This window comes from Peromyscus maniculatus, chromosome 5, assembly GCF_049852395.1.
Source record: "Peromyscus maniculatus bairdii isolate BWxNUB_F1_BW_parent chromosome 5, HU_Pman_BW_mat_3.1, whole genome shotgun sequence".
In the NCBI taxonomy this organism is placed as follows: Eukaryota; Metazoa; Chordata; class Mammalia; order Rodentia; family Cricetidae; genus Peromyscus; species Peromyscus maniculatus.
In genome coordinates this window covers 104,079,321-104,101,224 of record NC_134856.1, presented here as the reverse complement: position 1 = coordinate 104,101,224, position 21,904 = coordinate 104,079,321, and the positions used below count along the sequence as shown (strand labels likewise).

At 44.4% G+C, this 21,904-nt stretch overlaps 2 protein-coding genes and 5 non-coding genes across 7 annotated transcripts; 4 read left to right on the top strand and 3 right to left on the bottom strand.

Moving 5' to 3' along the window:
* Window positions 1–591: 591 nt before the first annotated feature.
* LOC102928348 (histone H2B type 1-K) lies at window positions 592–1,007 on the bottom strand. Its single transcript, XM_006988853.3, has one exon. The coding sequence runs from the start codon at window positions 985–987 to the stop codon at window positions 607–609; it is 381 nt and encodes a 126-aa protein (XP_006988915.1). The 5' UTR covers window positions 988–1,007; the 3' UTR covers window positions 592–606.
* Window positions 1,008–1,285: 278 nt separating this feature from the next.
* On the top strand, window positions 1,286–3,387 carry LOC102928637 (histone H2A type 1-H). The gene has a single exon (XM_076573009.1). The coding sequence runs from the start codon at window positions 1,303–1,305 to the stop codon at window positions 1,687–1,689; it is 387 nt and encodes a 128-aa protein (XP_076429124.1). The 5' UTR covers window positions 1,286–1,302; the 3' UTR covers window positions 1,690–3,387.
* Window positions 3,388–7,569: 4,182 nt separating this feature from the next.
* On the top strand, window positions 7,570–7,643 carry Trnat-agu (transfer RNA threonine (anticodon AGU)). The gene has a single exon. It is a non-coding gene; the product is annotated as a tRNA-Thr (tRNA).
* Window positions 7,644–8,438: 795 nt separating this feature from the next.
* Window positions 8,439–8,512, bottom strand: Trnai-aau (transfer RNA isoleucine (anticodon AAU)). Its single transcript has one exon. It is a non-coding gene; the product is annotated as a tRNA-Ile (tRNA).
* A 3,906-nt stretch (window positions 8,513–12,418) lies between these two features.
* Trnav-cac (transfer RNA valine (anticodon CAC)) lies at window positions 12,419–12,491 on the bottom strand. The gene has a single exon. It is a non-coding gene; the product is annotated as a tRNA-Val (tRNA).
* Window positions 12,492–17,851: 5,360 nt separating this feature from the next.
* Trnas-cga (transfer RNA serine (anticodon CGA)) lies at window positions 17,852–17,933 on the top strand. Its single transcript has one exon. It is a non-coding gene; the product is annotated as a tRNA-Ser (tRNA).
* Window positions 17,934–18,941: 1,008 nt separating this feature from the next.
* Trnar-acg (transfer RNA arginine (anticodon ACG)) lies at window positions 18,942–19,014 on the top strand. Its single transcript has one exon. It is a non-coding gene; the product is annotated as a tRNA-Arg (tRNA).
* Window positions 19,015–21,904: the final 2,890 nt, after the last annotated feature.

Genomic DNA, 21,904 nt, shown 5'->3' with positions numbered 1-21,904 from the left:
CCCTTTTAAATTGTTTTCCTTCAGAAACTAGCCTCGGTTTTATCACGAGACCCTCCTGTGTAGCTTTGCGCCTTTCCTGAAACTCACTTGGTAGCCCAGGCTGGCCTTGATTAAAGGCCTGCGCCACCAGCATCGCGTGACCTTGAAATTCCGATCCTACTTCCACTACCAGAACACTAACATTACAGATGTGTCCCACCCACCAGGCCAGGTTTACGCAGTGATGGGGATTAAGCCCAGGTTTTCCTGCATGTCAAGCACTCTTAACAGCTCAATTTACACCTTCAGCCTTGGCCTCTACTTCGAAATAACTAACTAGGCCAGGAAACAATACCGCTTAAAGCTCTAGTACTTCCTTTCGCCCAAAGTTCATATTACTTTTAAACTGAGTCTTTGTGGCTTCTCAGGACACAAAACTGGGCTGCCCCAATGAGACAGGTTCTTGGCATCATCCTTAGGTACTTATGCTCTACACCTGGTACCGGGACCTCCGTGTAGAACAGTTCAAGAGCCTTACTCTAGAACTTGTTCGTGTTTGCAGCTCTAATACGGACAACTTGGTGGCTCTTAAAAGAGCCTTTGGGTGTTAACACTCGCCCGGAAAGTTTACTTGGCGCTGGTGTACTTGGTGACAGCCTTGGTGCCCTCGGACACGGCGTGCTTGGCCAGCTCCCCGGGCAGCAGCAGACGCACGGCCGTCTGGATCTCCCGGGACGTGATGGTCGAGCGCTTGTTGTAGTGCGCCAGGCGCGACGCCTCGCCCGCGATGCGCTCGAAGATGTCGTTGACGAACGAGTTCATGATGCCCATGGCCTTGGACGAGATGCCCGTGTCGGGGTGCACCTGCTTCAGCACCTTGTACACGTACACCGAGTAGCTCTCCTTGCGGCTGCGCTTGCGCTTCTTGCCGTCCTTCTTCTGGGCCTTGGTCACGGCCTTCTTGGAACCCTTCTTCGGGGCGGGAGCAGACTTCGCGGGCTCAGGCATGATGGACAACAAAAGGAACGAAACGCCAACGGAAAATCCAAGGCAAGCCACACGTGCGTACTCCTTATCTAGAGCTTCGTATGCAAATAGAGTGAAGTGCCCTGTGTCTTGTTAGTGGTCACTCAGAAAAGGCTGAGTCTGTTGTTACCCAATAAGAATTCAAAAACATCCCCAAGCTGCGTTTCTATTGGTTACAATGAACTCAGTCTATCAACCAATGACGCGTCTCCTTTTTCGCGCCGTGGCTTGACTATAAAAGCCAAAGGGGTTGGCTTGGTTTTGTCCCGTAACCTTCAGTTGTTCAAGGTGTTCACTATGTCTGGACGCGGCAAGCAGGGCGGCAAGGCTCGCGCCAAGGCCAAGACCCGCTCGTCCCGGGCCGGCCTGCAGTTCCCCGTGGGCCGCGTGCACCGGCTGCTCCGCAAGGGCAACTACTCGGAGCGGGTGGGCGCCGGCGCCCCGGTCTACCTGGCGGCCGTGCTGGAGTACCTGACGGCCGAGATCCTGGAGCTGGCGGGCAACGCGGCCCGCGACAACAAGAAGACGCGCATCATCCCGCGCCACCTGCAGCTGGCCATCCGCAACGACGAGGAGCTCAACAAGCTGCTGGGCCGCGTCACCATCGCGCAGGGCGGCGTCCTGCCCAACATCCAGGCGGTGCTGCTGCCCAAGAAGACCGAGAGCCACCACAAGGCCAAATGAGCAGCTTTAGGTAGTCCTCTCCCCCAAAGGCTCTTTTCAGAGCCACACATACAGTCTAAGAAAGAAGCTGTTGCATGTAAACCTAAAAATTGACTTGAAAATGGCAGACAACCTTTTTATCTAACTTAGGGTACAGTAGTCAGGCTCTTAAGAGCTGATTCCCACTAATTACATGATCTGCCATCCAGTGTCAACATGTTTGTCTGGGTGAGGCGCAAGTATTCAAATACGTTTAACGGTTTTTTGTTTTTCTAGGAGTCCGTTTGGATTTTGAAACGGTTTCCTTGGTTTTTTTCTTTAAACAGTGCTTGGTTTTGTGTTTTGTTTGTTTTGTTTTTTTAATGAACTCACATTGTAGATCAAGCTGCTCCACCTGCCTCTGCCCCCGGAGTACTGACATTAAGGCTTGTGCAACTGCATCCTAGGCCAAAGATATTTGGGACGTCCACCATCATGCCCAGTTTTTAGAACAGCCTCACACTTGACAGGTCTAGTTAACCTTCAACAAATGACAGGATTCTTAAATTTTTCTTTCTCTGTCATCTGTTAAAAGTAGACTTTCAAGTCCCGCACTGGTGAACTCGGTCCAGTGTTCACAGTACGTTTTTGAGGATAGGCCTGGGTAATGAAGCTTAGGAAATTATCCCCATGGAAATTTCTTCCAGCTGGTGAGACGAAGGTGTGGGATGTCGGATGGTAGATGTCCCAGGAAGAAAATGCAGAACAGGTAAGTTTTAAAGAGGTTAATGGCGACTGGTATTTTAGACTTCATTGAAGGTGTCATTTGATCAAAAACAAATTGGAAGAAGATGGTTTGTTAAGTGAAGTGTGCCAAGTAGTCTACAAAGGATGGAGAGGTTAGCTCTGAAGGAACAAAGCTGCTTCCCAGTAGCCGTACTCACCAGTGTAATAAATAAATTAGGGTCCATTTTCAGTGTCAGAAGCACTTATCAAAATTATGCAGGAGCTAGCTGGCACAGGCTTTATCTCAGAATTCTGAGAGATGGAAAGTTACAGGCAATCTGCTGCATTACTGAGCACAGAGAAGGGAGCAGTCTAAGTCTCATTATTCATTGCTTAAAGCTCTGCCCTCAATTTTTAGGATGGGGAGTTTGGGAAGAGGGCAAGGCCTGAACAGGAGATTCTCCTGATAAGAGGCACTTTAAAAACCAGTCTTGGTCTGGTGAGGTGGCTCAGCGGTTAGGAGTAGTGGGCTGCCCTTCCAGAGGACCTGATTCAATACCCAGCAGTTACATGGTGGCTCACAAAGATCTGTAATTTTATCTGATGCCCTCTTCTGGCATGCAGGTGTACATGCAGACAGAGCACTCACATAAAAAATAAGTATTTTTTAAAAAGAAAGAAAAAGCTGAATTTTTTTTTTTTTTAAATAATAAAGTCTTAGCCAGTGGTTGATGTCAGCAGCCTTGCCTTTAATCCCAGCACTCAGGAGGCAAAGGAAGACAGATCTCGAGGCAAAGTCAGGTGGAGTTTGAGGCAAGTCTTGTCTAGAGTGAGTTCCGGGTTAGACAAGCCTACACAGAGAACCAATTTTGTCTTTTCTCTACACAGAATTGTATATTAAAAACTGCTTCATTTTCATTAGTCTCTTGAACTTATTATCTAATTTCCAACAGAGTAGTCATGTTCAATCCCTCCCTTGCTTTCTCTTTTGTGTGTTCTTCTCACTACCTGGGTGTGTGTGTGTGTGTGTGTGTGTGTGAAGTGAATGATGAAGTTTAGATTAGTACAGATTTTTTTAATTCCTCCCAATATTTGCAAATCCTACTGCTCCGAGTAGGAACTCAGGGGTAGAGATTCTTGCTCAGGGCCTGTCTGGAAGTGAGGGGGATAAAGTCCTCAGTCTGACACAATTAATAGCTTACAAAGCTAGGTGAGTGATCACCATAAAGAATACATGTGCTCTGAAGTTTGCTGAAAAGGTAAAACTTAAGTATTAGTGTGTTTAATAATAAATATTCTGGATTCAGTAGACTTGACCCGAAAGTTGGTGTGACCTGGGAGTCACTAGTGGGAAAGATTTCAGGGATATCGGGTCTTGTAATAGCAGCCACTTTCATGGAGAGAAGCTGGAAAGGGAGACCCAACAGCAACCCAGGAAACAAAGGAGATTCTGCATATTTCTGGCTTGAGAAAAGAGGACTCTGCCTTTAGAAAGGGGCTTTGAGTTAACGGGTCAGTGAAGGTGTCAGGATATATAAGGCAGTAACTTACAGTAAGTAACTAAGTAGTAAGCTATGCCCCACCCTTCTGTGGGGCTGTAACACGTTCATTGATCGTTCGTTGATCGGCTTTGGAAAGGTATGCTCGACAGGACGTAAGGTGTGGCTGGTCCTCCACAAGGGATCTGGCATTCAGTGTGCACCATAAGACAGGACAGAGCCTGTGTTTCAATTAGATGGGGCAGGTACGGAAATACATTCTTAGCTGGGGAAGAGGGCAACTGGTATCTGACAGGCTTGAGAGGCTAAGGACGTGACTGTGGACTTCACTTGCCCCTGTGCGGGTCCTGTTGGCATGTTATCATTTTCTATTGTTCGTCTAAAGACTTGCCTAGCAGGAATCAATACGGGTGCCTTCTGAGTGTTGAAGACAAGAAAACCCTCTGGTGCTGTGTTTCTTTCCTTTGATATAAAAAGAACCTAAGGTACTTATCTATATGACTCAATATCCTAAAATTTAAAATCTAGACATTCCTTTATTAAAGATAACATTTTTTTAACCTCACAACAGGAAAAGATCCTTTCACATAATGTTATGGGGTTTAAAAAAAAAAAAAAAAGTGTAGGTGAGTGTTACAACTGGGGAGGGGGGTGGGGAGGAGGCATCCTGACTGCTGGGGGAGTCAGGCTATACCTTTAGTGCTAGGACAGCTTTGGTCATGCTGAGAGTCTATAGTGAGCTGGCCTGCAACTTGCCTGGAGGGAGACATGTCTCACACAGCAGCCCTGAGTGCGAATTACAGGGAATTTTTCAAGACAAAACCCAGAAAAACTACATCCAGGTTGACAGTTGCTGAGGGAAACAAGCAAGCACTTTAACTAGAGCCAAGAGCACACAGTTAGCCGGGGCGTTGAGACCCTGAGTTTCCAGACCAGTGCTTTCCCACTGGACTTTTCAGGGCTGGGGTTAGAAACCAAAGATGCCGTCAGCTGAGACAAGATGGAGAACCCTTGACCCTGTTACAGTAACTTCAAAGGTTCAATTGTGAGAGATGTGATCATCACAGAGCCAAGGACCTGATGTTAAGTAGAGAGACTAGTAACAAGCAGGCCACACAACCAGATCTGAAATCTACACTCCGCTCGACTAGAATATGAAACACAACACACCCCCTTGTTCGTCACCATGAAGAATGTGTCAGCCTCACAAAGAACATGGACAAGCAATAAGAAAAGTTCCTGTGTAAGATGTAAGCCAAAAAGCTGGGAGTGGGTTTCAGTTGGTAGAGTTCTTGCCTTGCATGCATGAGACCCTGAGTCCAGCCCCCAGCACTACAGAAAAGAAATGCAACTCAAGCGTCTAACAAACATGGAAACTGATGACCAAAATCTTTTAAATATATGTATACAGGAAGCTTTTATTGATGAGGTTTATCACTCTATGCATTATTTATTTATCACTATGTACATTATACCTCATTCTAAACAAGATTTCGAAGCAGGTGTCTGGATTTAAGAGTTGACAGTAATGAACAGTACAAAGTCCTGGAGCAAATGTAAGCTGATTATCATTTCAGTGATCAAAGCCACCACTGTCTTGTACCATCAACACCACACTGTGCTTATCAATCTTTTCTTTTTCTTCTGGATATCAGGAGGCAGAGCCAGATGGGTCTCTGTGAGTTCAAGGCCAGCCTGGTCTACAGAGCGAGATCCAGGAAAGGCGCAAACCTACACAGAGAAACCCTGTCTTGAAAAACCAAAAATAAAATAAAATAAAAATAAAAATGTGTTCTCTCTTTCAAAAAAAAAAAAATCTTCTCTGGTTATCACAGCAAGATACCTGCCTAGGAGCGTGGAGGGAGCTGAGAAAGGGGAAACACCCTGTGGCTTCACCGGAGACAGGTGGGGAGTAGTCTTGGCAAGTGCCCACAGGAGGGGTCTATGAAGCCATTAGCCTTTACGAATGGTCTGTGTGTAACTGGGCAACTTTGGGGCAGGGGCGGGGAAGAACACCTATACTCAGGGCAGTGGTGTGTGCGCCTTTAATCCCTGCACTGGAGAAGCAGAGGCAGGCAGATCTCTGTGAGTTCGAGGTCAGCCTACTCTGCAACTCGAGTTCAAGGACAGCCAGGGCTGTTACACAGAGAAACCCTGTCTCAGAGAAAAAAAGAAAAGAAAAGTTGCTTACGTGGGGAGAGGAACGGCGGGGTGTGTGGACAAAGAGGATGCCATCGACGCATTGCAGGGCATGCTGACGGGGGCTGGACTGGAAAGAAAGGGTGGGAAAGTAACCACAGGAAAGCCGCTCTCCAGGAGTCTGCATGGTGAACTCCTCAGTGGCCTCTGTCTCTCAGGGGCTGCCTTTGTGAGCGCTCTGTGAATGCAGTCGCCCCCAGTCTCTCCATAAGGAACAGGTCAGGTAGCATCAGGTGTAGCAGGTGCTTATAATGCGAGCACTTGGGGGACTGAGACAGGGTGATGGTTGCAAGTTCGAAGCCAGCCAGGGCTACGAGTGCCAGGCAACTCTGGGCTATCTAGAGACCCTGTCTCAACGTGACAGAGAAAGAGGAGGAGGAGAAGGGACAGAGGGAGGGAAGGAGGGAAGGGAAATGATCCCATTCTAATACCATGCTAAGCTGCCTTCCTCCAAGTTCGCCACCACCTTTCCACACACATCAAATCGACATGGAACCCGCACTGAGGTGCCTTTTGTCTGCTCTGATGCCCCGTCACCATGTCCAAGTTCTAGACCCTGGCAGCATTCTGAAGAAGTTGCCACATTGCACCCCACGTCTTTATGCGTGCCTCCATATCCTCCATTTAGTTTATAATCTGGAGGACAGGGAATTAGTCTGTTTCAATCGCACGGGGCGAAGGGCCAAACAAGACTGTGAGAGACATGCAGAGCTTCAGCCCTTTGAGGAGGCCAGGGTAGCTTTGAAAGACCGGGCAGGGGCGGGGGTCTCAGAACAGGGTACGTGGGAGCTGGCTGCCTGGATCTCTGGCGAAGTCTTCATCGGGGCCGGCTTTCTTCCCCCTGGATAAAGCAGGAAGAGCAGTCACAGTGGTCCACACCTTTACTCCTAGGACTTGGGCAGACAGATCCCTGAGTGTGAGGTCAGCCTGATATACATAAGTTCCAGGCTAGTCAAGGCTACACGTTGAGACTGTATCTCAAAAAAAAGAAAGAAAGGAAAAGGAGAGAATGAGCGTTCTCGGGTACAGTAAATTGGCAGGCTAGCACATCCCATTGTTTGTTTAATGGGTTTTGCTTTATTTGCTTCTGTCTACCTGGGCTTTTTAAAACTTGCCTTTTAACCTCCTTGTAAAATGCAGACTCTAGAGTGAAATAAATTTGTGTTGTTTTGTTCATTGTTTTATTTGCAATACCCGGAAAAGTAAGGACTGACGCCCAGTGGAGAAAATGAGGCAATTGCTAAAATGTACCGAAATACCCAATGTTCTCTCTAGGGGGCGCAAGTCACCATGAAATAACATTTTCAAACATTTCGATTTGAAATCAATTTTAAACCTTGCATTTTACGAAAATGTTCCTTAAAGGCTGGAATTTCTCTTTTTGTCTGAAGTTTGAGACATACATATGTTTTCTCTGGTGCAAAGTGAAGTAAACACGATAATACTCTATTTCATATAAGCCTTACATATACCTATAGTTGAGAGGGGGCTCAAAAGAGGCCCTGTGGCTTAGCTGGTCAAAGCGCCTGTCTAGTAAACAGGAGATCCTGGGTTCGAATCCCAGCGGGGCCTGTGTCGTGTTTTTGTACTTTCCGTGACGCACCACCTCCAAATATGTTGAAAATGCTTCGTGACATTTATGGACGGTCACACTCTGGAGGGCGCGTGCCTCCTGACACACAGTGGGAGAGGGGAAGGGGTTGCTGGTGTTAAAAAGGATGTGTATACACGTTCTTATGCTGCGCAGAGATTTCAAGTTCTGCTGTCAAATGACAGACTTTGGTTACCAGTACCAAACAAGGAATAAGCCATGCCATTTAGTTTGGAGTAGGATTCATTTTTACTTTTGAGAACAAGGAAAATAGTTATGCTGAAATTTATACCCTGACCATTATGGGTTTTTTTTTTTTTTTTTTTTTTTTTTTAAGAACCTTAAGAATCTGGGATTGGCTTTATTATTTGGTATGCCACAGAAAAACTTTCTTAGTGTCATCATTCTTTCTGGTTCCTGATTCTCCTGACTTGACTTCCCCAGAGCTGGGGTAACAGCTTGCACCACCATCCACACCGAGTTTATTGTCTTCATTCTTATGAAATCACATCAGATCTTTCCTGTTTGAAATATAAATAAATACAACCATATGGTTTTTCATCTACACCGTTTTGGTTTTGGTGCTTCCTCAGAGCCTTGGCCAGTGACTACCTCAAAGCCTCACCAAAAAGAGGTGCACGCGGCATTCTGGGCTGGCGCTTGGGTCGGGAAAGCGGCATTCTGGTGAAGCTGTGCTGATATCAGGATTTTTCACAGCTCGTGCGAGTGTGGGGTTGGCTGAAGGCAGCGATTAAATTAAGAAAATGCTTGGTAGCTGGCCCGTACGGGGATCGAACCCGCGACCTTGGCGTTATTAGCACCACGCTCTAACCAACTGAGCTAACCGGCCGCTGCTCGAACAACCGTCTTTCCTAGGTACACTTAATGATACGTAATTACTGTCCTCGGTCTTTTAGAAGAATGGGTGTCTCGTGTTACTGCTCCTTAAAAAGAAAGACAAGCGGAAACGACAAGCCGCCATCCTTGGTGCCTGCGCAAACACAACCCTGCTTCTCCCAGGGAAACTGCGGGTTCTGACCCGGAAAACCTCCGAGAGTCTGGCTCCTCGGAGCCTGGGGGTCGCGCGCTTCCCAGCCCGTCTCGGCGTCTCGAGGCCCGGCGCTGCACCTCCGCCACTGTCCCCGGGACCTGCGACCCGGCCGGCGGAAATCAGCCTCTAGCTGCAGTACCGCACGACGACGCCCGGTGGCGCCCGCCACTGTTTGCCCAAACAAAGCAAGATCGCCAACACCCCCGGCACCGGTGACCGACAACCGCGGCGTCTCTGTTTTGCCATTGTCTGCCTTCTGCAGGATGAGCTCGGGAAAGAGCACAACACGGAGTCATGCCTCAGATCCACGGCCACTTTGGTGATGCATCCACCGGCACTTTTCAGATAGGTTCTGCGGCTTTATTGTCAGCTGGTACTTTTCCGAACTTGTGTAAATATAAGCATTTCAATTGCTGCCTTATTCACAGCAAACAAAGGTATTTTTATCCAATTAACTCGAGATCCTGAGCGACCGGTCTCAAGGAAGTTTTGTTCACTCACCAGTTTGAAATGAAACTTGTAAACTCTGGTTTTATTTGTTTGGTTAGTTTGAAGTTTTTGTTGTTTGGAGGTTTGGGGTTTTTGTTTGCTTTGTGTGTTTAGTTTCTTTGTTCTGGTTTGTGTTTTGATTTGTTTTGAAAGTCTCCTGTGTCCTAGGCTGGCCTCGAACTTGCTATGTAGCCTGTCTCCTGAGTGCTGGGATTATAAACCTGGTTATCACAAATGAAAGACAGCATGATGCTGACATGGCCGAGACTCACTGGGTGTTTTTAAGGAGCCGAATACTTTAAAATAATGGTGGTTCGATTAGAGTTTTCCAGAGAAACAGAACAATGGGAAGTGCACATACACAGAAAGACATTTGTTTTAAGGAACTGGCTCACGTGGTTGTGGAGATTAGCAAAGATTCTTCGGCCACACTGCAATCAAACTCCTGATCCTTCTCCAGGTCCATTTCTGTACTTCCTTGTAAAATTCACTTCCAATAAAGAAGTCTACAAAGTCAGTTCATTGAGAGAGAGTGCCAATGTCCTCACACTGTTACCTCAACATCTGCTAGAGTTCTTGATCTCCCGCTCTCCCCTGCAGAACGCTGGCTTTCCCTGGTTCCTCACCAGCAAGAAGCATATGAAGTCCGTTTAGTGAGAAATACCTTTACTATGGCGTTTGTCCACTAACTCCACACTATCCACTAGCCCCACTAACCTCATACTGCTCCTCACCACATTCGCACTGACCTATGCCATATACAGAGTTGAACACAATCTCCCACACAGCAAGACCCTCTTTCAATGGTCCATGTACATCATAGTTTTAAAACTGTCATTCGGTGATAAACAAGATTTAGCAAATCCAAATTCTGATGAAGGATGCTGGCAAGCTACAGACTCAACTAACGATTGCATTTGAGTCCAAAGAAAATTGCTGGCAGGCTGCAGTTGCCCAGATCCAGCCATCCCAATATTCATCCTTGCCATTGATTTTGTGATGCCCACACATATTCTTTACTAAAAGTCCACCAATTTAAATGTGCCCCATCCAAAACTCACCCCAGCAGAAACATCTAGAATGATTCTTTACTAAGTATCTGAAGACCACAACCCAGTTAAGGTGATACATGAAATTAGCAAGCACAGCTGGCACATGATTTTGTTCTGCAGACAGTTTCTAGGCAAGGTCAAGGACACTTAGGATATGAATCTTCCAAGACCTCCCATAGTTTCATCACAATAAATGGGTATCATGAGTCGGGAAGATGCAGGCTTGTGTCCTGGCTGGTGTTGTGTGTCAACTTGACACAGCTAGAGTCTTTAGAGAGAAGGAGCCTCAGTTGAGATGCCTCCTTGAGATACAGCTATAAGGCATTTTCTCATTTAGTAATCAATGGGGGAGGGCCCAGCCCACGGTGGGGGTGGTGCTGTCCCTAGGCTGGTGGTCCTGGGTTCTATAAGAAAGCAGGCTGAGCAAGCCATGGGATGTAAGCCAATAAGCAGCACCCCTTCATGGCCTCTGCATCAGCTCCTGCTTCCAGGTTCCAGCCCTGCTTGAGTTCCTGTTCTGACTTCCTACAATGATGGACTGTGATCTGGAAGTCTAAGCCAAATAAACCCTTTCCTCCCAGCTTGCTCTTTGGTCATGGTGGTCTGTTGCAGCAATGGAAACCCTAAGACAGCATGGTAAGGGCAGAGCTGATTGTGTTTGCCACGACATTTAGGAAGCTGAGGATATGTCTCCCAAGAAGGCTGTTTCCCCAACATGAGGGAGGCTGTGGTTTTGATTCCCCTGAACCATAAAAGAAGGGAACATTGTCTTAATTCCTCCATGCAATTTGAGGGAAATTATTATGGGAAAAGTAACAGCTAGTTCAAAATAAATGTTTTTACTGCATCATGAGACAAATGTCAGTGTTATTTTTATCCAATGCAGTAGCCAGGTTATTGTTGTGTTGTATTTGTTAGCATTTTTTTAATTGTGTATTGTGTATCTTTAGAATAATATAATCTACAAAATTTAAAAAAATTAAAATAATTTCTTGGTGGGACATGATGGTCACACCTTGAATCCCAGTAATCAGAAGGCTGAAGCAGGAGGATTCTTTTGCATTTTGCATCTGTCTGGATAGACAGAACTACTTAGGAAGTTCCATGTCATCCTGAGCTACAGTGTGAAATTTGTCTGAAAAACAAAAACGATGATGGAGTGCCAGAGGCCTTGAACCAGACCCATGACTCATTGCGGCGACCACTGTGCGGGTGGGGCTGATTGGACAAAAGTGTATGTACTGCATGACACACCACGGCACCCAGTGCCACTAGGGTGAATGAAGAGGTGTTGGAAACGGAGGAACGAGGTGGGATTTTTGTTTGTTTCTTTGGTTTGGTTGGTTGGTTTGGTTTTTAATTGATTTTTTCCGGGGGGGGGGGGTACTTCAGGGGTGAGGGGTGGATATGGAGGGACTGGGAGGTGAGAGGGATGGGGTGCTTGATGTGAAATTCCCAAAGAATCAATAAAGAATAATGTTATTAAAAAAAGAAAGAAAGCAAAGCAAAAAACCTGGGCATGATGGTACGCGCCTTTAATCCCAATACTCCAGAGGCAGATGGGTGCCTGGTCTGCATAATGAGTTCCAGGACATGCAAGGCTACATAGTGAGTTCCAGGACATCCAAGGCTACATAGTGAGCCCCTGTTTCAAAACAAACAACAGGAAACCTTAGTCAGAGGAAGACAGAAAAATTGAAAATTGTCTGTATTCTCCTATGTTCAATTAGTTTTTCATTAATTACTATGCCATTTTTATACGAGTAGTCCTGTTTGTGTTGAACAGTAGCATTTATGTAACTGGACAGCAAATAGAATAATTTCAAACACCTTTTTGTCTTTCTTTCACGTTAAAAAACTAGTACCTGTTAAGATGCTGTGTTTTGTATTTGGTGCTGTGTGATCACGTTTGTTAGTTTGGGCCTGGTACCCCGCCCACCACCACCACTGCAGGACCTCCTGTCCAGCTCCCACTCACGGACTCGGCCTCCAGTGCTCCTCCCTGTGAGGAGCAAAACCCGGGGCCCAGAGAACCCTGGGTGGAAGTGTGGCCTTCTGCCTTTGCCCGCCGCCCAGCTGTAGAGGGCACCCCTGAGCCGATGTGCAAAGCATCGCACGGAGAACTCAGCACTCAGCACAGCCACACACACACACAAAAAAACCCTGTTTCCGCCCGGTTTCGAACCGGGGACCTTTCGCGTGTGAGGCGAACGTGATAACCACTACACTACGGAAACAACACGTTAGCGCTGCTTCCTTGTGCCACACCCATGTATAACTGACAGTTTCCATCCCAGGCTTCGGCATTCACCATGGACACTATCAGAAATAATCACTTTTAAGAGGCCGTCGGATTCTCTCCCTCTCTCATATTTATAAATTATAGATAATAACGCATAAAACTTTTCCACCTCTTCAATTCTTCAAACTTGGAGCGAGAGAGCAAAGCTAAGGACACATTCTGCAAAAGAGGGTTTCCAGACTACGAACGCTGTCTACACAGCTTACTTCCCTACGTTCAACGCATCCGGACGCTCATTCTTGGAGACAGAAAATGGCTTAGGGAATCTGAAGTTCGCACTCTGATCCCAGGAGAGGGGCAGAGGCCATCAGCCCTGCGTGCAACTGTAAGTGATCTTTCCTTTGCAGGTAATCAACTTGGCGTAGCCACTTGTACCAGGTTTCTGGAAAATTCGGAGAAACAAGCGAAACCTTGAAAGAACGCCACCATCTACAACAGAATGCAGGTACAGAGAAGGGTGCTTTTGGCCCTCAAGGAAACAAGTGTCTATTGTAGTGGGTAGCCATTCCAGCTTTGGTCAGGAAGTTTCAACCCCCACGGAGGCTTCGGTAAAGGCGGGGCCAAGGGAGGGTCCTGGAGACCCGAGATCCGGATGCGTCCGGGACGCTAGAGGAGGACGGAGGAGAGTGCTCCAGAGCTCTCCAGAGAGCACCCCCGACTGCGTCTTTCCCAGAACCCTCAGCCTACCTATCCCTTCATTTGTAAGTTAGGCCATTAAATAAATCTCCTTTTAACTATATGGTGTGGCCTTAATAATTTCACCAATATCTGGCGCGATCACGTAGGGCAAATTCCAAAGGTCTGGGTGGCTCCCGCCCTCAGCCTCCTCCCCGGCTGGCGGGTACCTAGACCCGCCTGCAAGTTCCATAGAACCAGGGACGCCTACACGGTTCCATTCCCGAAAAAGGGGGCAGCTAGTCCGGACTCAGTTCCCTAGCTTAGCCCCGAGAGCAGCGAAAAACCGCTGCGAGTGAGGCTGGGAGTGAGGCGTTCCCCTGCTCCGAGTGCGGGCTCCGGCTCCCCAAGTCTCGACCCCTGCCATCTCCTGCCTGGGCGCACTCTGCGGTCAGCCAAGGTCGCCAGCAGGCCCTGCTTTGGAGCTGTACCAGCGCCTCCTGCTGGCTGAAAAGCGCTACTACACCCCCCAAACAAGCGTTATTGTTTCAAGTAAAAGTACTTGAGAATTTTACACCTTAAAACTGACTAACAAATTTTGAGTAATTCTTGGAATATGGCCGACAACATTACCTCACAAGAATTTAAAAACCTTTTCGCCTGTATGATGAATGACATCTTCCTGGAAATATACGACCTTCCTAAGGCATCTCTGGCCTGTATCATTTTGGCATACATCGTAATAATTCACACAGTGTTCAAACACTGGTTTAATAACAAGAACAAAGATGAGTCATTATTGGGACGGATACAGGCTTTAAAAGATAGCAATGAAGACTTACAGAAAAAGATTCTTTCTCTGGAATCTGCTAATCAGGATTTACAAAACAGGCTTGTACCCAAAATTGATTTCATTGATAATAAATATAAATATTTAATGGATAGAACACTAACTCTCCAGAGAAGTTGTGGCTACTCAGACTCTATATAAGGAAGAAAGATTATCTTTAATTGATAAGATAAGGTCCGTAGAATCATATGTTTCAGAAGAACATAAAAACTTCCATGATTCCATGAGAAATCTGGAATCCCTTACAAGAGAGGAGGTTCACTCCCTAGAACAGAGCCTAGGTGCTCGTTTGCAAGCCCTAGAATAAACTCTCAATAAACATGACAAGGGACCTAATAAGCAGAAGGGCAAGACCATAGAGGTTGTAACATCTCCAAATGGCTCTCATACGATGGCTTATCTTGTTATCACCCATGAGAAGCCAGCGGATGACACACACCCCGAGCCATTTATGACATGTACATTACAACCAATTTCAACAAGGGACTTTAAAAATATAAAGAAAACAGTAGTTGCAGATGGGATACACTTCACATATGTAAGACGGATGTTAACGTCATTCACTGGAGACGAGGCCTCCTCACACTGCAGCCCAGGCTGGTCTACAATTTGTGCCAATCCTCTTCCCTTCCCTCAGCCTCCTGGCTACTGAGATTGCAGGTCACCATGCCAGGTTAAATTTGACCATGTATACTGATGGAAATTTGACACACGTGAAAGAGAATGAATTTTAAGGGTGTGGGACCAAGGGAGAAGGGTTGTAAACATTGCATCAGATCAAGCTCGTTCACTTGTTAGGCAGAGACTCCCAACCAGTGCTTCACATCAGGGGATGGGGATGGTTCTAAGTCAGAACAAATCAACAAAATGAAACTGAAATATCAGCTCTTCCTTGATACACTGCAGAGCAAAATGCTGCATGCTGGGGAGATTAAATGCTAAAATGAGATTTATATAAGATATAGGCCGTCCTTGAGAATGTTCGGCTTCACTAGAGGACCATTCACCATGGTTGTGAGAAACATTCTTGAATACAGCTCTGGTGCCCTCATGCTCTGTGGTGACATCATAATGAACCCTACAAGCATGGAGACAAATAGAAGTCAGAGTGATAGGACCAGAAGTGGGCACCAGACCACTAAAGGCAAGCTGGACCTTGCTGTGGGCTGACTGCATCTTCCTGAAGATTCGTTCCTTTGAAGCCCAAATTCATTCCAGTGTGATAGCATTGAGGGATGGAAATTTTAGAGGATAATTGAAGTCACATGAGGTCGCAACGCAGGGCTGTAATCCAGTGCAACCTGTGTCCATATGGGACCAAGGAAAAGACATTGGGGATCTCCCTCCTTGTATGCACAGAGGAAAGATCTCTTAAGAACATGGAAAGAAAACAGACCTAACTTGAAAAAATAAAGCAGATAGCACAGATAAAAGTGGAAAAATATAAAAATGAATCTTTCATAAGTGATGTGATTTTTTTTTTAATCTTTTTTTTTTTTATTTTCCATCACAGGCAATTTATTTTGTTCTATTCATTCACAGTTAATACAGAAAATACTTGGAAACATTTCCATATAATGTTTGACACAGAAATCATCAAATAGAAGTATACAATGTTGACAGGAGGCAGTATATTTATAATTTATAACCCCAAATGTATTTATAAATTAGAAATGGAAAGATCTACAAATGAAATTATGAAGGTTCACCAAAGTCATTTAATCTGTCAGTTTCTCATTCATTTTTATGTCTTAATAATATTCTATTGTATGAATAAGCCACATTTTATTTCTCTCCAGTATTTGATAGCTATTTGAGTTGTTTTAACTTTTTTGCTATTAGCAACACACTGCTGTAAACCTTCATGTACATGTTTCATAGGTGCACATTTTCAGTAGTTTCCAGGATGGCAACTGGCTTGTACTTATTAATATTTTCAATAAATGTAGCTTAAGGTGGGAAGCTGAGATAAGCTCAGCCGCAAGTGTTTGTAAGATCCAGTTTTATTTATTTATTGTTCTTTCTGAAGTAATACTAAATTGTTTCCAGCTGCAAATGTTATCAATAAAATTAATCAGAGCTTTTAGTTAAGGGTAATGCAATATCTACCAAAGTTAACTTTTCCAAAACCTGGAAAAAAAGAATAGAAAAGAAAATCAGTTTGGTGTTAATATAGTATTTCTTCCAAAAGAAAATTTAATAATGTTGATGACTCAAGCTTAAATTTCCTGATATACCATTATATATTATATTTCTATATAAAATAAAAATCCACCTATTGAAGGTTTGTTTTTCCTTGAAATACATCTTTTCTCTGTATAGCTCATGAAATGATATATATATTTTTACTGTGATTGTGCTACATAATAAATGTTCTCATAAAAATCAAAAAAAAAAAAAAAAAAAAAAAAAAGAACATGGAAAGAAGCAGGAAGAGATGCCTTACCCGAAACTGACTCTAGCAACTCTTCGATCTTGACCTTCTAGCCTCCCAAATTCTAGGAATACACATGTTTACTCTGTGCCTGTGGCCATGACAGAGGAGCAGCAGGTGGCAATTGACTTCTGGAGATTGGCCCATCAGCATGCAAGGCCCTGATGGGTGAATCTCGGATAGGCAAGGTCCTGAGGGCTTCGGCTCCAGAATGTCTCTTACTCCTGCTGTGCCTTTACAGGCTTGCTACTGCCATTAACTCTGGTATCTGGCATGGTGTGAGTGGGTGTGGGGGATGAATCCCACTGCCTTTAATGTAGTGTGATTATCATGGAAATATCTCGTTCTGCTGGACATTTTTATCTGTGGGTTAGTATAAAGATGATTTCCTCTTAGGCTGTACTGTTTAAAGTGTTCCCCCACCCCTGATAAAGCAGAGGCTGCAGAGGATAGAAAATAAGATCGAGGAAGTGTCACACAGCTAGGACCTATGAGTTTCTCTTGAGAAGATGTATAGACCTGGCTTAGGTTAATGATTATGAAAAACAGTTGAGTCCCAGGAGTTAGCTCAAGTTCTTTCTGAGTTGGGAAATGTGTTCACGGGTTTGGGTGTGCATCATACCCAAAACAAAGGTTTTTTTTTGTTTGTTTGTTTTTTTGTTTCGTTTTTGTTTTTGTTTTTTTCATGTAACTAGAAAACAAAGAACTGGATGGTAAGTTAAGATAATAGGATAGGACTTCAGAATATGAAAAGTAAAACTAGTAACCTGTTTTTCTGGCAATTATAAAAACTACTGCCTATGTAAATGGTTATGACTGAAAGGCTCCTGATCTGTGAGAAGTCTAAAAGATAACTGTTTAACTGTATGTGGGTTCTTGGAGATAATTCGTTTTTCACCCATAATACATAAAATGTTTAAACATGTAAGGGATATGGAAAACATGTTGGTTTTTTACTTGTATTTATTGTAATCATTCACTTAAAAAATAGAATGTAACCACAGCGTATATACAAGTAACTCAAACTTTATTCCCTACAACATCTATGAAAGAAAAAAATCGATAATCTGTGAAAACTGGGAATGGGGAAGGAGAAGGATGAGACTCTGGTATGCTAGAATATTGCTCTCCTTTAAAACCTGTAATTTAGGACCTAAGAGCCTGTAGGGATCGGGTCAAATTGAGTACGGCTGGGGGAAGAGATCTGATTAGGGTTTGACCAAGTGATTGCCTTCTGAGTATTGCTGAAAGGAAACTGCCCCCAAAACGGGAGTGTGTGGCTTTGATAGAATTACAGTGCTCAATGCCCTCAGAGTATGTGTTTTACCTTCAGAATCTTTTTTTTTTAAATTTGTGTAGTATGTAAGTGCAATTACCAGAGGGTTATGGGTAGTGAGCTGTGATGGCCGAGTGGTTAAGGCGTTGGACTCGAAATCCAATGGGTTCTTCCCGCGCAGGTTCAAATCCTGCTCACAGCGTATGAGGGCTTTACTGTGTAGCTTTTCATCCAACCCAGTTTACCGCGGTGACAAACTGTGGGCTTTAAGCAGGGGGTTTTCTTGTTGCTTTTAAATTGGAATACAACTGCCTGCCGGGATCGCTGTCCAGGAGGCAGAAGGAAAGGGATCTTTAATCTTTAATCTGTAGACCAGGCCTACAGAGCGAGTTCCAAGAGAAAGAAAAGAAAAAAGAAAAGGAATGTCAATGGTTACTTTAACAGTTCTGTTGGGAACCTCAATGTCCTAGAATTAAGGAACACATTTCATCCGCCAGGCACGTGCAAATGAGTTAAAGGGACGACGCACTAAGAGGCTTGAATGCTACACAGTGCATCCACCCCTTCTTACAAGCGCATTGCTAAGTGTTTTCGCTCACATTGAATACTTAAATAATATTCAGCCAAACTCTCTTTTATATTTTCAAGATAATTCCTTAGGTAAGTCCGAAATGCTGGAATTTAAAGGTCTGTGTCACCGTTTGGCTCAGCTTAATTTTCAATTGAACTCTGAGCTTATAAATTGCTGAGTGAATTGAGATTGTTAAATTTAAGATACTTAATTTTGTGATGCACACCTGTAATCCCAGAACTCCAGGAGGCTGAGACAGGAGAATTGCCAGTTTGAGGCCAGAATGATACTGTTTCAAAACAACTGAAAGCAAGAGGAGAAGAGGAGGAAGAGGAGGAAAGAGTGGGTTTCCTTTCACTTTTTCCTTCAATCAAACAGGCTGGAGGGGAGGGATTGTTTAATATCAGGGGAACCAATTGACTAAGTTAATGGAACCCAAGAGGCGCGCAAGAATGGAAAAACGAGCCGGAATAACGCAAGTGGTGTCCAGGGCAGGAGATTCCTTTAAAAATGTAAAGCATTTTAAGGGTTGTAAATTATGCAAATCAAATATTTGTTGAATTTACAGGACTTGACACTGGGTATCATTAATTTAATGCTTCAGCTAATAATAAATAGTGGAAGTCCCAAGGTCATGACGGGCCAGTGGCGCAATGGATAACGCGTCTGACTACGGATCAGAAGATTCTAGGTTCGACTCCTGGCTGGCTCGTCTAGTCCTTTTTAACTCAAACCAGAAGTTCTTGTTTTAATTCAAACGAGAAATTCCTGTTCAAATCCATAACAGAAACAGATTAAGCCTTGTAACGCCCTGATCTGGCTTTTACTAGATTTTTGTCTTGCCCTACACTACCCGACAATATGATATTTATAAAAAACAGAAAGGACCGTAGTTCTGAAACATCACCAAATGGGTGAAACAGGAAAGCACCGTGTTGAGAAAAAGAAGCCAGCACAGAAGTCACATACTACATGTTGCTATTGAAATGAAATGTCCAAACCGCCAAATCTAGAGTTAAGACGTGTCACACCGGTTGCCAGGGGCTGGAGAACAAAAAAAATTGAAGTCAGGTAGCAATGACTGTTACAATTCAGTAAACAAATTATCACTGAATTGAACACTTTAAAAGGTTGAGCTTTATTGCGCGTGAATTACATCTTAATTTTTGAAAAGCACAGTAGCAGGGGGAAAAAACTAAAAATTGACCAGCATTTTATTGGTTCATCACACCACCACACCACCCCCGGCCCTGCCCTGGGCGGCCTCCGTCGCTGGCTACACTTCTTAGGTCCCTGAGCACCTCAAAGACGCAAGAGAAGGGACAGATACGGAATCAAGAAAGCGGTCTGAGAAACTGTTCATATGTGAAAGCGATCCCAGACAAAATTAAGAGCCAGGGGGTGTAGGAAGACTCAGAAGTGCAGCTTTAGGGCAGTGTCTGGGCGGGGAGGGGGGGGAGGGTCTGCCTTCTAAAGTTTTCCTGGACGTGAGGCTTGGGACATGGAACAGGGAGAGGGTGCTTGCAAAGGACCTCAAGGTGAAACCCAGAAAGAACACAGACGACTTAAATTTAAATTGAGGTATGCACTGTATTCTCCTTCCGAAAGCTTATCCATATCGCATAGTTTGAGTTTCAGCCTGTGCTGGGATTAAAAGAATGAAGTTACATGACACCCAGACGGTGCTCAATCCATGCTCGATTACGATGGACGACTTGAGACGGGAGAAGGCTTGGGGCGCCTCTGATTTTCTCGTGTTGGAGAACGGCCGCTGACCACAGATTCCACAGCGAGGGTATTTGTGTGTAGCGTCGCTACGTGTAGTCACTCTGGTCTCCCTCAAGACACTTTGGATATTTCGTGGTGATTCTCTTCCTCGCCTCCCCCTGTGTGTCCATTTTCTTCAGGCTAAACTGCCTGTAAATCCAGCAAAATTACCAGACTGACTGACCATGAAGCCGGTCACATAGTTTTCACTATCCAGCGCAGGGCTGTGTTGAAACCTGGAGCGTGCCCCTCCTGGGTTAAAGAGTGCGGATAACTGAGAGATGCATTATTTTCACTTCTTGAACCATATATGAGCTGAGGTCTCCTGATAATCAAAATAGTCTGAAATCCAAGGAAAAGCATCCAGGCAGAAATGGGATCCGAGCTTTCATCCACACTCATAAAATAAAGACGAGCTCCCCAGGCGAGAGGGGGGACATTTCCCAAGGAGATAAAACTCTGTTTTATAATGAATTGCTGGATCTAAGTGAGGAGAAGAAAGAAATTATAGAGTTCACAGTATTACCTACTCAGAGAAGTTTTCACATTCTTGCTGAAAATAGAAGAAAAACCTCTGACATGGATGAGCACGACTCTCAAAAATCATGACGAACTGCACTCACATATACACATATAACACATATACACATATAACTAAAAATAAAGTTTTTAGAATTTAAATACCCATACATAGCAAAATTAATAAAATATATAGATACATACTTGTGCATGAACAATTTTGGAATTAGAAACTTGAATGTGTGAATAATAAGAGGCATTAAGCTGTAACAGCTCTCATATCTGCTGGTGAGTGCTACACTGATACAATCACTCAGGAAAGCACTCCAAAACTTTATAATCAAGTTTACAATACCCATACCCGGTGGTGGTGCCCACCTGCAATCCAAGCAATGAAATGGCTACATGATACCCTGTCTCAAAAAGAAAGCTCCTTCTGTCCAGTTATCTAGAGATTCTTCTCATAGTTTGGAATGACTTTCACACACAATATTCAAAGATACAGTGTCACATGTAGGTGGATATTAATAGCAGTATTAATATTGATCTTTCAAAGTTTGGATTCAGCCTTAGTGCCATGGCTGGATAGTAAATAGCTAAAGAGTGAGAAATATTATGCAGCTGTGAAAAGTAATAGAGTACACGTAACAGCACATGTAAACCTTAGAAAGTTCAAAAACAACTTCACATGGTAAGATGTCACCTTATTACCATTCTCTGTGCTCCACGTAGATGATTTTACTGCTTTTACCGTCTCATCTTTTGGTCTTTGTGTGTTTACGCTTTTCAACACTTGTGTTCTACGGACTGCAATGTGATGCAGACAAAGCAAAGGCTCTACTCAGTTTGCCATCATTATAGTTAGGTTTAGCTCTGCTTTGCTGTGTGATTGTTCATCACCGGGGAACAAATAGGTGACAAAATTGTGTGTGTGTGTGTGTGTGTGTGTGTGTGTGTGTGTGTGTGTACACATTTATTATCAGAGCACAGATATTTGTTCACTGGTAATTGCTTATACTGAATAAAGTTTTCCTGTCCTGACTTGAAGCTACTCAGACACACCCGAGTCGTTTATCTTACATCCTCTTGCGAACAATAAATAACTTGGTCTTTCCTGTCGATCCTCAAGGAAGTGTCTCACTGAGCAATTTCTGAAAGTGTTAGGATGAAAATTCAGCATGGCGTTTTAGCCTAAGGGTAGGAAGATAAGAGAGGCTCACTCAACCCGAGAAAGGAGCATGCAAAACATAAGGAAATTCCTTTAAATAAAATTTCCCAGGAGTCGACCTGAGGTTTCTCTGCCCGGAGCTTGCGTA

Excerpts from the sequence above, each read along its gene's own strand:
- LOC102928348 (XM_006988853.3), bottom strand. The coding sequence starts at position 987 with ATGCCTGAGCCCGCGAAGTCTGCTCCCGCCCCGAAGAAGGGTTCCAAG.
- LOC102928637 (XM_076573009.1), top strand. The coding sequence starts at position 1,303 with ATGTCTGGACGCGGCAAGCAGGGCGGCAAGGCTCGCGCCAAGGCCAAG.